Source organism: Polyodon spathula, chromosome 3, assembly GCF_017654505.1.
Source record: "Polyodon spathula isolate WHYD16114869_AA chromosome 3, ASM1765450v1, whole genome shotgun sequence".
NCBI classification, from domain to species: domain Eukaryota; kingdom Metazoa; phylum Chordata; class Actinopteri; order Acipenseriformes; family Polyodontidae; genus Polyodon; species Polyodon spathula.
In genome coordinates, this window is record NC_054536.1 from 13,067,979 (window position 1) to 13,086,058 (window position 18,080).

General features: G+C 38.1%; 1 protein-coding gene across 3 annotated transcripts in view; it reads left to right on the top strand.

Moving 5' to 3' along the window:
* The window catches only part of LOC121312740 (brain acid soluble protein 1 homolog), a 28,094-nt gene extending 24,105 nt beyond the window's left edge, over positions 1-3,989 (top strand). For all 3 annotated transcript variants that reach the window (XM_041244468.1, XM_041244469.1, XM_041244467.1), the window contains exon 2: positions 2,414-3,989. In XM_041244468.1, coding sequence (XP_041100402.1) covers positions 2,425-3,156 — 732 coding nt within the window. In that variant the 5' untranslated portion in view covers positions 2,414-2,424 and the 3' untranslated portion in view covers positions 3,157-3,989. The remainder of the gene's footprint in view (positions 1-2,413) is intronic.
* The last annotated feature ends 14,091 nt before the right edge of the window (positions 3,990-18,080 follow it).

Genomic DNA, 18,080 nt, shown 5'->3' on the forward strand with positions numbered 1-18,080 from the left:
CTAGAGACTATATTTAACTGCCCCTTTCTGAAACAATTTCCACTTGCAAACAAATGGGATGCATACTCTATGGTGCCCAATTAAAGAGAAAAAAAAACCTATAAAATGTATTATCAACATTTTGGTGCAAAGTACCAGATGATTTTCTCTTCAAAAGACAAGAGATCAGACATCTGTTAATAACCAGCGTCGGTCTGGTACTTTTGCTTTTTATATTATTTGTGTGAAATATAAACAGTTGAAAACATAATACTGAAATGTCAACTCTCAAGTGACTGTTACCTGTCTCATGCTATACATGTAGTAAAGGGCATGTAACGCTCCACAGTTTAGTACATTTATATTTGATCATTGGGGATACCACTGCAGGATTTGTCTACTAATTAAGGCTTCAGGACAAGCTAGTGGGCCCTGGTGCTTAGGGAACTGAGAAATCCTTGTGAATAAAACTGTACTGCAATTGTGCTATGCATGACTGGCACTGCATCTTCAATTTCTGTTATTATTTTTATTCATAACAGATGTTCTAGGGTTCAGAGAGAAAATAATTTAAATTGTATGACAGTTAGTACTGGTTTTAGAAACAGAATAATATTAACCAACCACCACAACTGGCATCACTACCGTCCCAATGTATTATCATGCTGTCTTTTTAAAGGGTTCACTGCTCAATACTCGATTGAACAGTCATTCTTTATGTTACCTAGACAACTATTACTAAAACATATTACTACATAATTATAAACAGTATTATTTAATCATATTTCACTCGTGTTTGAGCATCCATTTTGAAAAGAGCTTTGAAACAGACTTTAAAGTTAAGTGTAAAAAATTGTCAGGATGTTAACAATGAAAAGAAAAAATAAGGTACGTTATTTAAACAGTTGCAGCAACACGTTGGGACATCTAATGGTATATTTTTCGGAACCCCCACTACTTATTCTTTAAGACACTATAGACGTTCAATCTCTAGTGATGGCACTTAACAAAATGGATGGTGAGTAAGTAGATTCAAGAAAAAAGAGTCATTTTCTTCAATTAGTTGTTAGGTTTATTGAAATATGCAGGGAGTCTGGTCCCAGGTACAGGACAAACAGAATACTCATCATTACAATGTTTGCATGACATTAAATACCCTTCTGTATAGATGGTCCACCTCCTCTTTCTCTGACACTTAACCAATAGCAAAGGTACAACACATTATTCTGTCACCATATATTTAATTTATTGTGTGTGTGTGTGTGTGTGTGTGTGTCTGTGTGTGTAGTCTAGTGTGACGACCTCTGACGACCCATTCTTCAGCTCCCTGGTGACCAAAAGGTCCATACATCTGGCTTTTGTTATCTTCTTGAGACCCTTTGATCCCAGTGGCATTATCTCTTTCGATCTCTCTGAAGTCTTAGAGCCTGGCCCCTTCTGGTCCACAGCATTGTTATCTTTTTAGCTTGCAGTCAATGCTGGGCAAAAAGCTTGTAGACGCAACGTCTCTATCAATTGTTAGCAGTACATGCAATTTGAACCAAACAGTCTGCTATCTGCAATATTAGTCTCTTTTCAGAAAAGAACACCAGTATAGCTCTGTCAGTCCACGTGCGTAGCAAACTGCTAATCAATTCTCGATCCATGTTTTCCAACATCTAGCATCTCACATGTTTCTTGTTATTGCATGCATACAGAGACAGTATTTCAGAAACACATGATATAGTTATATTAAGTTGTGTTTTTATTGTATTGGAGTTTGTGTTATAATTGTCCACATTCAAATTACTTCATGGGAAAGTTACGTTGTTGCTTAAATGTGAGATAAATAAGAGCTCAGAAATGCAAAGATGTTTTATAGTTTGATTTACGCTGCCTAACCTTGATATAACAGGAAAAAGGTTCGTTTTGAACTTTTCATTCCCTGAGAAGCTGTGGCAGGGTGAAAGCTCTACTTGTAAATAGGGTGTGTGGGAATTAAAAAAAAAAAAAAAAAAAAAAAAAAAAAAAAAAAAAAAAAATGGGGGGGGGGGGGGGGGGGGGGTTAAACAAAAACCCGGAACAAAATCAGTTATCTTTAGGCTGGGCAGTCGCCTTCACTAAAGGCTCATGGATCACAGTATACACAGACCACTTGCCTCCTTCACCCAACAACCCCCCCCCCCCCCCCCCCCACCCTCTTTTTATACATGTGGCCACTCCCCAATTAGCACTCGATTACCTCACTGGGGAATGACTACACCTGTGATTGGTGGCAGGGACAGATTTAACCCCATCCCTGCCAACCTTACATTTCCACACACACACTATTTACATTTTAGGGCTTTTGCCCTGCCACAGAAGTAAAACGTTAGTATTACCCAGACCCACATAAAAAGCCAGGGCATTCCCATTTTTCAGTGTGTTGATTGGGTTATTTTCTCTTTCATTACAGACATAAGGAACATGGGAGGCAAGCTGAGCAAGAAGAAGAAGGGATATAATGTGAATGACGAGAAAGCAAAAGACAAGGACACTAAGGTTGAAGGGGCAACGGCAGAAGGAGAGGCACAGAAAGAGAACAAGGAGGAGATCCCGGCAGCAGCGGAGATTAAAGAAGGAACAGATGAGAAAACAGATAAAGACTCCAAGCCTGATGCCAACCAGACGGATACCGAGGCAGAGAACAAGGAGGAGCCATCTAAGACTGAGGGAGAGAAGACAGCTGCCAATTCTGAGCCAAAGGCTGAGCCCCCTCAGAGTACAGAGCAGGCCATACCCAAGCAGGAAGAGCAGAAGTTGACAACTCCTGCAGTATCTCCCCCAGCTAGCGAGGCCCCTGCCCCTGCTGTTTCAGAGCCTAGTGCAGATGTAAAAGCCCAGGCTCCTGCACCACCCATAGCAGAAGAGAAGAGTGCCAGTAAGGATGAGGTCCAGGCCAAAAAGACTGAGGCCCCCGCTGCTCCAGTAGCCCAGGAAGCTAAAAGTGAGGCACCAGCCCCAGAGTCAAAGCCCACGGAAGCAGCTCCTGCTGCCGCTGCCACTGCCTCAGCCCCTCCTCCCAAGGAGGCCCCAGCCAAGGAAGTAGCACCTAGTTCAACCCCTGTAGCCACCGACAGTGCCGTCCCAGCACAGGAAGTTAAAGCCACAGAGGTTCCCCTTGCTAACCAGGATAAAACCGTAGCAGTTCAAGAATAATGGACAGCTTCTTTTAAACAAAAAAAACAACAAAAAAACCTGCATTCTCTTTCTGCTGTACAAACGAACTTGATCAAAGTCCGTTTTACCCACACCACCTTTCATGTCCAATGGAATACCACACCACCCCCTCAGCCTGAAGTTTCATCAGGAAATGTCTCGGTTAACAAGAAATTATTGTTTTTCCTGGACTCCTGTTGCAGATGCCTGAAAATGAAATGGAAGAGGTAGAATCTACTAACCGTATATGCACTCTGCCAGTACCATTAAGACCCTTAAGGTTTCTATATTTTCATCTCTGCCTGTTGGGTCAGTGCTAAGGCAATCAGATCTTGTTTTTTTTTGTATTGTTACTTATGTTTTGTCTGCCTGTTTTACACAGGTAATAACCATCACATTCAAACACAATTAGAACGGAAGCATTCCAGTCTTACAGTGCCAATTTGAAAGTAGAATTGGTTTCTCTTTCTCTTTCTTCCTATCACTCTAGTGTCTTTAATTTGGGACATATATAGTCCACTTAGATTTATCTATATGTATATAAATATTCTTCTTGCTCTTTGTTAATGTCTCTTTCTTCTATCTTGACAAGTTAATGCATGTCCGTGGTTGGGTGCACCTGTAGTTCTGTCTTTCGGTCAAGTGAAAATGGAAAAAAAATTCAAATAAAATGTCTGCATTCATTGCCATTCCAGTCTCTCTTCCATACCGTACCACAACTCATTGATTCAAAAGTAAAAAAGAAGAATTGTAACATGGATGCATTCAAATTCTATGTAATTGTATAAATTGTGCAACAGTAATAAAATGTAAGTAATTAAAAAAAAAAAAAACAATGGAGGCTAGTAATTCTTTCTATTAATGTTTTTTTGTGAGGGCGCTAGGTCTACACAGACATGTTGTATTTGAACTGCCACTGTCTGCTCATATGGAACATAGGAACATACTGTGTTCATATATATACACACACACTAAGTATGTTCCATATGAGTTCTGTTTAATGAAACACTTTCATACAAGGAAGACATAGTAAAATAGGGTATGTTTCATATAAGCATATTTGTATAAATTACATAATGCACAACAGTTTATTCTGTCAAGTTTCTTATAACTTCACTTACATGTAAATATACCTTATACCATATAGTTCATGTTGTAAACTAATATATTTTCTTATTAGTTTAACTATTAAAACACATACTTCAAATACATGATTCATATAAGTAAATCTGTATAAATCATATATGGATTTAAATAAAATGATTGCTGTTTTATTATTAAACATATTGAAATAATTCATGGGTGCAGTGTATCAGCTACATGCCTTGGTTATTTAAGTATTCACCACCCTGAGTCAATACCTTTGGGGTAAGTCTCTACCAGGTTTGCACATCTGGATCGTGCAATATTCGCCCATTCTTCTTTGCAAAATTGTTCAAGCTCTATCAAGTTGGATGGCGATCGTTGGTGGACAGCAATCTTCAAATCTTATCACAGATTCTCAATCGGATTCAAGTCCGGAACCTGACAAAAAACACTTTCTTGTTTTTAAGCCACTCTAGTGTCACTTTAGCTGTGTGCTTGAGGTCATTGTCCTGCTGAAAGGTGAATCTCCATCCCAGTTTTAGGTTTTTTGCAGACTGAAGCAGGTTTTCCTCAAGGATTTGCATTTATTTAGCTCCATCCATTTTGCCCTCTACCCTGACAAGCTTCCCAGTCCCTGCCGATGAATAGCATCCCCATAGCTTGATGCTGCCACCACCATGCTTCACAGTAAGGATGGTGTTACCTGGGTGATGTGCTGTGTTGGGTTTGCGCCAGACATAATGTTTTGCATTTAGGCCAAATAGTTCAATTTTTGTTTCATTGGACCACAGAATCTTTTGACACATCTTTTCAGAGTCTCCCACATGCCTTTTTGCAAATTCCAAGTGTGATTTTACATGGGCTTTTTTCAGAAATGGTTTCCTTCTTGCCTTTCTTCCATACATGCCAGATTTGTGGAGTACTTCAGCTATTGTTGACACATGGTCAGTTTCTACCATCTCAGCCATGGAACGCTGTAGGTCTTTCACAGTTGTCATTGTCCTCTTGGTGGCTGCTCCGACCAATGCCCTTCTTACCTGCTGTTCACTTTGGGAGGACGGCCTGCTCTAAGCAGATTCTGGGTTGTGCCGTATACCTTCCACTTCTTAATGATCGACTTGATTGTGCTCCAAGGGATATTCAATGCCTTTGAAATCTTTTTATACCTCTCCCCTGATCTGTGCCTTTCCACAACTTTATCCCTGTGTTGTTTTGAAAGCTCCTTGGTCTTCATGGTAGTATCTTTGCTTTGAATACACTACCCAACTGTGGGATCTTACAGAGACAGATGTATTTAATCTGAAATCATGTGAACCACTTTTATTGCACACAGATGGACTCCATTTAACTTATTGTGTGAATTCTGAAGGCAATTGGTTACACCTGAGTTTATTTAGGAGTGTCATAGCAAAGGGGGTGAATACTTATCTAATTAAGTCTTTTCAGGTTATTATTTTTAATTGATTTGTTTTTTCACACCCCCATTTTTTCACACATTGAAAGTGTTGAGTAGGTTGTGTAAATCAAAGGGAAAAAAAAATCCCTTTGAAACTCATCAAGATTTCAGGTTGTAACACAACAAACTGAAAATGTCCAAGGGGAGCAAATATAGGCACTGTATATTTTAAAATCAAACATACATGTTATATAGTTTCTGTACATAGCATACAAAATTCCTATATGATATTTATATATATTTTTCTATATGGGTGAATAGAAATTGTGGCGCTGCCTGATGTTAAGTAAGGTGCCAATAGCTCCCAACATTAACTCAGGTGCTTGTACACTCAGTAAATGCATGGTAACTCAAGGCAAGCCACACTCCACTGCAGTTATCCTGCAGTGCAGCTTGAAGCGTACACTTATTATTTTCCAGTAGTGTGTGCCAGATAATTTAATGGGCTGCTTATAGTTGTTTGTTAACAAGATCATTTCTGCTTAAGATTTCAAATGAGCAGTTCAGAAAAAGGAGAGTGTAGGGTATTATACTGGAGGCATAGTTAGGAGGATCGTTGTGTATAAGTTCAAAGATGGAAGAAACCACAGCATGAAATTTGAACTTGGAAAACTATTTAGTCTTCCTAACAAAAAGAATCCACCCCACCCTAATCTCCTGGATCCCCACATTTTGCACAAGCATAGCTCTTTAAGGCAAACCTAACTGATAATAATAGCATTATTTTATTTACTGAAGTAGACATACATTTTGTAATTAAGCTACAACATAGCGCTGACCTCCCTATAAGCATTGTACCAATGTAGCATACAGTATAGTATTAATATAATAAACATACATTGTGTTTAATCATGCCTCCTTGAAAAAATAAATTTCATTTGTTGTCACTGTTTAATGTTCCTAGTTTACCCACGCAGCACTAGTTATACAAAAGTTATAGATTTTTTTAATCTTTTTTTTTTTTTTTTTTTTTTACATCAGAACCTGACAAAAAACAAGTGTTGGTCATGACAATATCAATTCTGTTTTCTTGCTCATGTAGGACTAAATCTTATGTTGCTTTTGTGTTACATTTATGTATTAAGTAACCATCACCATTTCTTTTTCCAATCAATATTTTTGTTCTTGTTTCAGATCGAAGAGTTAGCTCCACTGACAGTAATTTAAAATGTGACACAGTGCTCCTTAATTTAAACTACCATCTTAAGAAAAACATTTAAAAAAATGATTCAGTTGTGTGAAGTGAGTGAAAAGTGACTGGAGGTCTTTACTTTCAGTCGACATGCTTTAAAAATGAATATTCATATTCATGAATGGACCAAGCCAGAATAAATATGGTGCAATTAAGAGATGGTGGAGAGCAAGGGAAAGGGCTCGTTGGTAAGACTATATGAAAGTCTGAACTGATGGAACATATATGTCAGTATGTTTACATGCAAACTGATTTTCTTAAAATGTCACTTTTCTGTGTTTTCATGTTTAACGATAGAAAATCTAATTCGAATTCAACTGTAAACATGGATTGAAGTTTTTGGAAAACGCAGGATATTTTCGCATGCAAAGTACTGTAGTAGCTGAAAAGTACAATTTGAAGACCGGACATTTCTGAAATCGAAAAGAGACCAATCCAATAACTCAAGTGCTTTATCGAAGTGTCAGGTCTTAAATTCAAAGATTACTATCCTATACCTCTAGTCAGATTCCCCACAATGTGCAATCAGCCTTTCCAACAGCTCATCATATTCTATATTATCAGTTTCTTTTGCAGACATTTAAACGTTTAAAATTCTCACGCCATTTTAAAGAGGGGAAAACATTTGCTACTTCACTATGGGCTATTAACAAATACATATGGACTTTAACAAATGTATTACTTTATCCCTAACTAGACCAATAGATGCATGCAGACTGACTGCAGATTATTATTATTTACTCTGTTTTCTAAAACCACATACAAGAGAAAACGATCAAAATGTGCACATACGCAGTAAGCTATTTTAATAAGTTTTGCAAAAACTGTTTACATGACTTTTGATATTGGAGTTAGTTTTCCGAAAACTAGTTTTTTGAAAAATATAGGAATACTTATGCTCATGTAAATGCACTGTGTGACTGAAAGCGATACTGTACAGAGCAATAAAATGTTCAATGGCTGTTGCCCTGGATCAGGGTGTCTGCTTGGTAATTAAATAATACATTTTAAGAAAATAGCAATGTTTATTTATTTATCGTTTTCAGTCAACCTAAATTTCTTTCTGGGCAACCTGGAAAAGTTAGTGTAGAGCTCTGCTTTAGGAAAGGCATTTTACTGCAACAGAAGAACAGCATGAAATTATGAAACAGATCCAGACCCTCAAAAATGGCATCTCATAACAAATGCTAATGCAGTGTTTCACTAGAACAGACATTCTGGTGTCAAGGAGAACAAGAATCACATAGCAAATGACAAATGGTTCCTATAATTATATATACTTTATTATTCCACCTAACCACAGGACAACACAGTCTGCTTATTTATTTAAACATTGTATTTAACCACTTTGAGATGTATCTTTTAGGACCCAATCACATAGTGTTAAAACAAGTCAATCTCTTCAAAGAATATTAAATACTAATAATATAAAATACACAGCTCAACATTCAACCTAAAGGCTCCATACATATTACCTTTACACCCCTTCAACAAGTCAGATCATTTTACTTTAAACAGCCCTATGCTTTGTGAGGTTTTCAAACACTTTGTGGTTTTATTCAATAAAGCATACTTCCCCTTGTTAACTCTGCATGGTTAGCTATTGTATTATATAATCAGAGAGTCTGGTGTCTCTGTGTTAGCATATTTATAAACATACTCATACTAACTCAGCCTGTGTCTCACATTCAGACTCTTATGATTCGATTGCTCTGCATGCTGCAGTAGGGCTCTCTCAAAAGGCACTGCAATACAGGTATTTATAACTCATTCAAAACTGCTTAAATGTGCTGTCAATATCTGAAGTATCAACTCAATTTCACTTTCCAATGATATTTTCCAAGTATGCAGGTGACATTAACAAGATTAACAATAGAGCCAATGCTAAGGTAAACCATTCACAAAACTGGAAATTCTATAACCACATTTACATTTGCATTTAACAATCAGATTGTGAAACCATATAACGAATGTTGCTTGGGTAGATATTCAGCCATCTCACTACCTGATTACACAAATACCTATTTTTTTTTTAGTTTCAAGTTTTCCAGTGTAATTTAAAATTTATGTCCGTCTACACAGGATATGCAGTGGGTGAAAAAAACAAAAAAAAAACACACACACAACAAATCAAACACACAGCTAAACCAAGAAATAAATATAGAAAAACTGGAGGTTGTCAAGGAAATTCATGGTTAAATTAATTTTAATATAATTCCCAGATATTTAATTCAGACTGTTGTCTGTGTGACATGCTGTGGTGACTGGGTTGTTAACATCGATTCCAGAACATTCTTAAACATGTCTACTTCAAAGCTTGTTGATTAGAGCAAGGCACAGGCAAAATGTAGTTTTAACTCTTTGAAGCTTACCTTCCAAAATGCTATCTGATTTTCTGGTCTCCTAAGGTGTCATAAAACTTAACAAGCCAAGCAACAGTGACTATGCAGTTGTACCATTATTGTGTTAAAATGCTTTAAGAATCATTTTTAATTACACAACAAGTGGACACAAGTTTAATAGTTATTTTAAGTAGTTTCCCAATAAACCTGAAGGGTTTATTGGGTTTTAAATTAATATTATAAACTAATAACTATTTTTTTTTTAATATTATCATTTGATTGTATTATGATATGTTTTATATGCTTGTAATCATAATGTTGTATAGAAAATTAAACTGAAATGTATATACTTCTCTAGTGAATGTAACTAAAGTTATATTGAATATGAGGTTTAGATGATAAATGTAAAATCCTTTGATAACGAAATAGGTGGATCTATTCCATTTCTAACACGCCCTTTTTGTGTGACACGCAACTGTTTATCAAATACTGTGAACCAATGGTAGGACAGACAGGGACTCGTTTACAGTACAAGAGAACGCCTAAACATCATGTTATTTAAACTCAAAACAAGGATTTTCGATCTCTAGATTTGCTCGCTGGATTTGCTCTTGCTTCAAAACATCTCATCACTCTCAACTCATAAAACTCCAAAGTTCTTCAATGAAGATGCAGTGATGCAATCTTCAAAGCTGTCCCGGAGAAGATGGGCTCCCTCCGAAACGACGAAAGCTTTTGCCTACAGACTTCACGGAGATACTGCACGGCGCTGCTGCACAACTAACTTCTAAGGAGAGAACAACCATGTTAAGAAGACTTTGTTTTAAACAAACACACCAACAGAATAAATATCAAACACAAATGCTCTTGAGAGTATTCCATTGCATTCCATTGTTTTGTGGTTATCATTATTTAACCTGTATATCAGATTGAATGGACAAAACACAGAAATTCTGAAAATCTCTTGGGCTCTCCAGAATTATGTCCTTACCCTACATTTCAAGAGTTTAGTGTCCATTCACCTACATCTCCTGTAAAAGTAAATGAAAAAATGTATATTCCCATATCTGTTATAAATAAATATTGTATGAACTGCAGTTATGTTGGGTTTATGTGGAATTGAATGCTACATTGAGAATTGATTCTCACAAAAATTTGATCAACTGAACAAGTGATGTATCTTGAAGACTTCAAATGAGACAAATGCAAACTTTATAAATAAGTTAGGAATATACTGTAGGCCCTAAAGAGCGATTTAACAAGAGGTTGATGACAACATGGGTAGAGGTAGAGAGCTAAGTGTGTTTGTGAGGGGCATTAATGGTACATTAGTGTCCTGGACCGCAACAGGGACATCAAAGAATACTGATTCTAGAGTCTTCAAGGAGTGCCAAACTATGCAAACTCTGCAGCAAACTATTGCTAAAACACCAAAATATTCCATGTTGCTTCTGAACAGCATCTGTAATTTGATTCTGGAAATTGTATTACCTGCCAATTGGCTACTACTGTACATCCAACTCCTGTCAGAGCTGCTGTCTCATCCAATATTATTGGTGCAGGTTTTATAGCATAGAAAAAAATGACTTGTGAGGAAATATCTCACATTTACATATTGAAGGTGTTTTCATTTCTATTAACAAAAAAAACAAATTATCACTTGGTCTAGCTGATAGGGTCATTATTCTTGTTTAGTCACCAGTGGGTGATTACTAGAGGTTATCAGATGCCCATCTGCAAAGTGCTATTGTGTAGCACCATTACACTTTCTCAGTAACACTTTATATTCATTAGGTTCAAATGAGCACACTGTGGTATGTGGCCTGATCAAAACTAAACCAATGTCAGCATGCCGAGTGAGTCAAGTGTGTAATTTAGAAAAAAAAAAAAACACCACAGAAATGCTGGGGAAAAAAGTTAGACGGAAAGGCTGAGGGACAGAAATCATTTTAATATATGTAAACCATTGAAACTGTTAGATTTGCATTTCTGTTACATGGAAACACACATGCTTTCATAGCGTTATATTACTGAGCTACTTAAGCAGTAAATATTTTCCCATGATACTTAAATTAATACATAGCCTAACAGTGTTTTGAATGATTTACTTATGTTAATTAAATATCTCTCACATGTCTGTAAAGTATTGGAGTCTAGAAATCAATTTTACATAGAATAAGCATAGATTAAGTGTCTGTTAACCTTTAGTGCTTATCCATTCTAAATGACTTTTTTTAAAATTGGGCACCGTTAGTGAATATATTCAGTAGTGCCTACCTACTCTGTTAACCTATACTTTTATATATTTTTTTAAATAATTCAGACAACTTGAATAAAAGGCAGGGACAATTTGCTGTAACTGTTATACTGTGTATTAACAATTTTTCTGCAGTTACAACATTACAACAATACTTCTCCATTTCATTTTTAAAGTTTTTCACCTTAACATTTTTTTTGTGGCATGTATGTTGGATTTTCTAGGTCCGTCTCAGCCTCTGAGTGATATATCTAGTTGGGGCCCCTGAATCCTTCTGCTTCAGGCTGTACTGGGCCTTCTTCAGTGGGGTAACTTGATGTTCCCGCCACAGTAACATTTAACAATTAAAATTCAGGTACTTTGCTTAGCAGCTTAGAAAGATCCTTTTCTGTCATTGATTTCCCTACATAAGAGAATTTTTGCCATTGTCATTAATAAATCTAGTGTTGATAACATTTTACCAGGGTAATTTTACTGTGTCTACGTTTTTGTCTACTATTTTTTATTCTCCTTACTAAGCAGCAGGGCTGCTAAACCACAGCAGCCTGTTATAATGAAGCTGCTGATATACTAACATCAACATAAGACATGTACTTATATCTCAACTACAACTACTTATCTTAATAAGGTTTACACTCGGATACAGTATGAGCATTTAGTTCAAAGGTATCAGCAAAGGGTAATTTTATACTACATCCCATGGTTAATTTATAGCTGTTTACTTTCATAGAGCAAATGTTAATTATTAAACAATCAGGAGTAAACTCCAGCTGAAAGACTGGAACAAAACCTGATTAATGAGCAGACATGTGATGTCATTTCTATTATTAAGAAGATATCAACCCCTCAAATTACCACAAAATCATATGCCATTCAATGAATAATGAGAAAATGCAAGGCAAGACAACTGTTTTAAAATTACAGTTGTTTATATGATAACTTCAAGTATATCATTTTTATCATATATATATATATATATATATATATATATATATATATATATATATATATATATATATATATATATATATATATATTATATATATATGCTTTAAAAAGGGCCTTAACCTACAACATATTTTGAACCATGAAGAAGCCACAGGTTTTTAGCAGCAAATGTTACATTACATTAATCTCCAGTTAAACATTAAACTCATATAGTACACCTTTATTACATATTTAATCTTCTCACTGTTAGGATATATTGACAGAATGGTTTCCTGCATGAAGGTTACAGCCTTATTAGTTAGGAAATATTTGCTGTCAACTCAGCTACAGCTAAGTGATCATTACAGTCTGTTGTTGGGGGATTTTTCTGTGTAGGTCTACCATTCTATTCATGACAAATTCAACACATAAACATAGCAAGCTTCTACTCAAATCTCCTGCTGAACTCCACCACATTTCATAAATATTACTGATGTGATACCATTTTGAAGCACAGGCTACACTGCGTTCAATAAAGAATACATTTTAGCAAATATTAAAGCCTCAATGACTGACAGATTTTCATGTCTTAGGAACTGTTAGCAGGCTGGCTTTGTGGTGACATCAGACCAGGAAGGATAATAATAGTTTGGGTGAATGAATTGTGCTGGTGCGGAGATTTAATAACAAAATAACAGTTTTAGACAAACAAAACACTTTGTATAACAAAACGACACAATGGACAAACAGACAGACAAACAGACACGAAACAAACAAGTATTGTGCTGGTCTAGACCCAGCACACATAGCAATTGTTATTTTGCTTTTACCTTCACTTTACCTCCCGACTCTCGTTTACGTCAATTTTACCTCATCCTGTGCTGAGACTCGATCAATCATTCAAATGAATCTCGGCACAGTCTGTACATCTGTATTTGTGCATTCCCCATCCCCACATACAAATACTCACTTAAATCTATTTAAAATAACATAATGCTGGTTCCCTTAAAGAGAAAACGACCACCAAAACATTACTTATGCCTACCTATTGGTAAGTATTCACTGAGCTATTTATATCAGAGCTGCCGATAGGCTCCTTCCTGGGGTGACATCCTCGGTCTCGCCTACTGAGGGATTAAACCCGTCCACCCAGGAAGCCATATCTCTTTTTGAATCAAACCCGTGAGGCCAACTGATGCGACCTGTCTGGTTGGTGGTCATCTACTCTTTCAGAGAACCAGGGTTACGGTAAGTAACCCTAACGTTCTCTTTCAATTCAAAGACAACCACCCAAACATTACTTATGGGAAAGTATACCAGAGCCATCGCGAGGGAGAAGGAATGGCAGCATCATGCAACCTCAAGTAGCCTTGTGCTTAATGAAGGCAAGGAAGGATCTATCATGTTAAGGCGATAGAACCTGGAGAAAGTATATCGGAAATCGGAAAGCAAAACCCCTCTAAAAAGGGCCCAAGATGTACCCAACCCTCTGGTAGAATGCGTGGCTACCCTCTCAGGTGGGGCAAGCTGGCACTATCATACACAGTTGAGATTGTATCCACAATCCAGTGCGACAGTCGCTGCTTCGAGGGGGCTGTCCTAGGGTCCCTATACCATGACAGACAAAGAGCTGGTCAGAATGACGGAGAGCTCTTGTCCTATCCACGTAACACCTCAATGTCCTCACCGAGCAGAAGAAATTAAATCTCCTATCCTCCTCTGAAGAAAACAGAGGTGGATGGAAAGACTCCAGTTCCACAGACTGGTTCAAGTGAAAGGCTGTGATCATCTTAGGGAGGAAAGCAGTGTTTTTACGTAGTGACACCCTCCTGCCATTGTCCCAAATACGCGTACAGGAGCTGTGCACCGACAGCGCCTGTAGCTCACTGACCTGCTTTGCAGAGGTGATAGCCAAGAGGAAGGCTGTCTTCATAGACGTATACTTCAACTCTATGGAGCGTATGGGCTCAAACTAGGCCTTCGTGAGAGCCTCCAGTGCAACATCAAGGCTCCATTCGTGCAGAACAACCCTCCTGGGATCACTAGTATATGACACTGAGTCAATGGGGACATGGCATGCAAATATGGCTGCTAGGTACACTTTCAACATACAGGTGGATCAGGTTTGAAAATACTTCCACTTCTAGGCATGCAACTCTCCTGTGGAGGAGGCCCTAGCGTTCTGCAGTGTACTGACGACTGTGTCTGAGAGCCCTAAGGCAGACAGACAGTCCCGTTCAGGGGCCAGACCCACATTTGGAGTCTGCCCGGTTCTGGGTGCCAAAGGGTAATTGCGCACAGGCTCAAGGAAGAAAAACTGTCCTTTTTTTTAACTGCAAAGTTGGTAATAGGGAAAATAATATAGGCTTACACATACAGCAATTCAGCTATGGGAGAAACTCAGTCACCACGCTGGCGGGTGAGCTGTAAATTTGTATTATTATTGTTATTACCAGTAGGCGGGCTGAAACAAGCCAGCTGATTCAACTCAACAGGGGATGCAGCAGAGCTGGGTCCCAATGGAGGAATCACACTTGTATTTTATTTATTTTTTTTAAACTGCAAGGCAGCAAAAGAAGAAAAAAACACATACACACACAACAACAAAGCAATGAGGGTAAAATAGCAGTCACCACGGCAAGGCGGGTAACTGATATTTTTTTTTATTACCCAGCGCACTGAATAGGTGGGCTGAAACAAGCTGCTGGATGCAACTCAACAGTGGGGCGCATAAGAGCTTGGTCCCAGTGGAGGAATCATGCTTCTTTTTTTTAACTGCATGTCAGTAAAAGAAAACAACATATACACACACACAACAGCAAGCTGTGAGGGTATAATTGAGTTCACAGAAGCTGAGTTTCTGATTCGAGGGAAGTGGCAAACCAACTTCCAGCAATAAAATTACAGAGAGAGAGAGAGAGCGAGCGAGCGAGCTGTTTCACACAGACTTGAGTATTGTATTCACCGGGTTACTATACATTATGCGTACTGAGCACTGTGCAAATCGAGTATCATGTGCACTGAGTGCTGTGCGTACCATGTGCACTGAGTACACCACGTGCATCGATCACCACATGCACAGAGTTTGCTGACCACTGAAGGCGCTAAGTGCACCGAGCACCGTGAGCACCAGTCACCTTATTCACCGTATGCAACTAGCGATGCGTGCACAGAGCGCTGCGTGCACCGAGTGTACTGAGCACTGAGGGCACTATGTGCACCAAGTACCTTGTGCACCGAGCCACTGAGGCACTGAAGTACCAAGGGCTGAGCGTGCACTGAGGTACTGAAGCACCGGGGGGCAGCTAATGCAACGATGTCTATCCTGACCACTGGTAGTCACACACTGGGTTGGACGGGCTGAGACAGCTGATGAGGTCTACTCTACAGCGGGGCAGGTCAGAACGCAGCCCCTGACTGGCTGATATTTATTTATTTATTTTTAAACTGCACTGCAGCTAATTTTCGCAGCACAACATAGGCAGGGGTTGTGCGGCGGGGTCAACACACAAGTGGACGCACAACAACAACAGTTACAATAAATTATTATTTATTTATATTTCACCCAAATGCGCAATGGCAGCTGGAGGAATCGCTCAAAGGCGGGGGTACAGCAGAGCCTAACCCCAGAGGAGAAACTGCGTTCGCCCCAAGAGTGTTTAGGCTTGAAAAGACACACACACTCCTTTAAATCAGTACTGCACAGGCAGTCGCTCACACGTGAGACATTAAAGAAAAGGCAGCCTGCAACGCAAGCGAGGCAGGCTGTTGAAGAAAGGTGAATAAGAGGCTTTATTTGAGAGCCACTGATTCCAGAAAAGCGGAAGCCAGCTTTCAGCTCGAATGCAGGGGAATTGCAGTCAACTCAGAAATGTTCTTAATTTTACTCTCAGTTGCTAAACACAGAGGTCTTACCTTACCATCTTGAGAGGCAAAAAGAGAAATGGCTTCCGTGGGCTGACGGGTTTAACCCTTTGGTAGGCGGGACCGAGGATGTCACCCTTGGAAGGGGCCTATCAGCAGCTCTGATATAAAGAGCTCAGTAAATACCTACCAATAGGCAGGCATATCCCATAAGTAATGTTTTGGTGGTCATCTTCGAATTGAAAGGGAACCCACACTTGGTGCACCACTACACACATACATATATAGTAAACATCCCAAATGCAACATAAAACACAAAATACACACAGGGGCGGTACGCCCCACCACAGGAACACATAAACAAAAATCATCTAGATAGTATCCTGACTGCAATTTAAATGCAATTAGTTTGATTATCCTTCAGTGTTAACATGTGATAATGAGTCCCATGGGTATTTCATTTGTAATAACTTTTTTTTTTTTAAACATGGGAATCATGGGAATAATATTTGGGACAGATTTCAGAGCTGCGTTTAATGGCGTTTGATAACTAAAGTTCACGAGGAAGGATGGCCCCAACACATTACGTCATCTAATCATAGCCTGTCAAAAATATTCATGTAACTCACCCCTTTCTAGCATTTGATTTGTTTTCATCCCTCCCCCTCCCCAATCTCCACCCCAGTAGCTTCTCTTGGTACAAACTATTATGGGGGTGGGGGTCTCTTGTCTCGTCCAGACGGCCAGGTGGTGGACCATCAAACCATCACATAATCATCAATAAAAGTTTTCGTGTTGTGAACTTTGTCCCAAACTACTAAAATTATATATGTAAAGCTACAGTATATTATAAGCCTATTTACTGTATATTATTATCAGCTTTGTATTTGCTTCCTGTAAAATGTTTTTTGCTCAGCACAAAGAAGAAACCCTTTCTCTTGCTTCTTAGTCATAACAGGGCTTGAAGAGGACGTTTATAACCGGCTGCTTCACATATGAGAAAAAGCAGACCTGTTTGGCTCACAGTGACATAAGTGACAAGTATATTTCAAAGAAGGGTAAGCTTTTGGAATGTTAACAAACTGGACTGTAGAGAACAATATAATAGAGGACTCCGAAGGTTACTCTTAAACAAGGGTTATTCTGGTAAATATTCATGTCTGCTGACATTTAATATAATGTAAGATGCTTTATTAGTTGAAAAAAAAAACCCTAATGTAACAAACATATAGCAAACAATTCGTTTTTTTCTGCACATTCAAAGTTGCATCCTTAAAAATGAATTATTCAAATATGCTTTATATTTATTTAGCGGTTAAGATATCATTTAGATTATTTTATTCAGTCAATTCCTTCATATATTAAGGATTATTACAGTAAATTCCAGTAAGTATTAATGTCTGCTGGCATTTAATATAATTTAAGTTGTTTTATTATTTGAAACATCTGCTCAACTTGGTACAGCATATGACTGATGAATCTTATTTAACAGTAGTCAGAAAACAACCAGGACTTTTAAACAAACTAGCCCCCGTGAAACTAGCCCCCAGTGAAACTAGCCCCCAGACTTTCTACAGTAATTCGTACTGCATGTACTTATTGGATAATGTACAACATTTCATGTATGGTATATGGAAAAGAAAAACATCACCGTTTCAATTCCATACAACACTTGAATAGATTGTCTACAAGGTGTTCAATCTTCATTAGTACGAATTTTAGAATTTCTCCTGCCCTCCTTTGAACTGATCATTCAAAGCTGTAAGCATGCATATTTCATTGAGGTCTGTCATGTGGTCT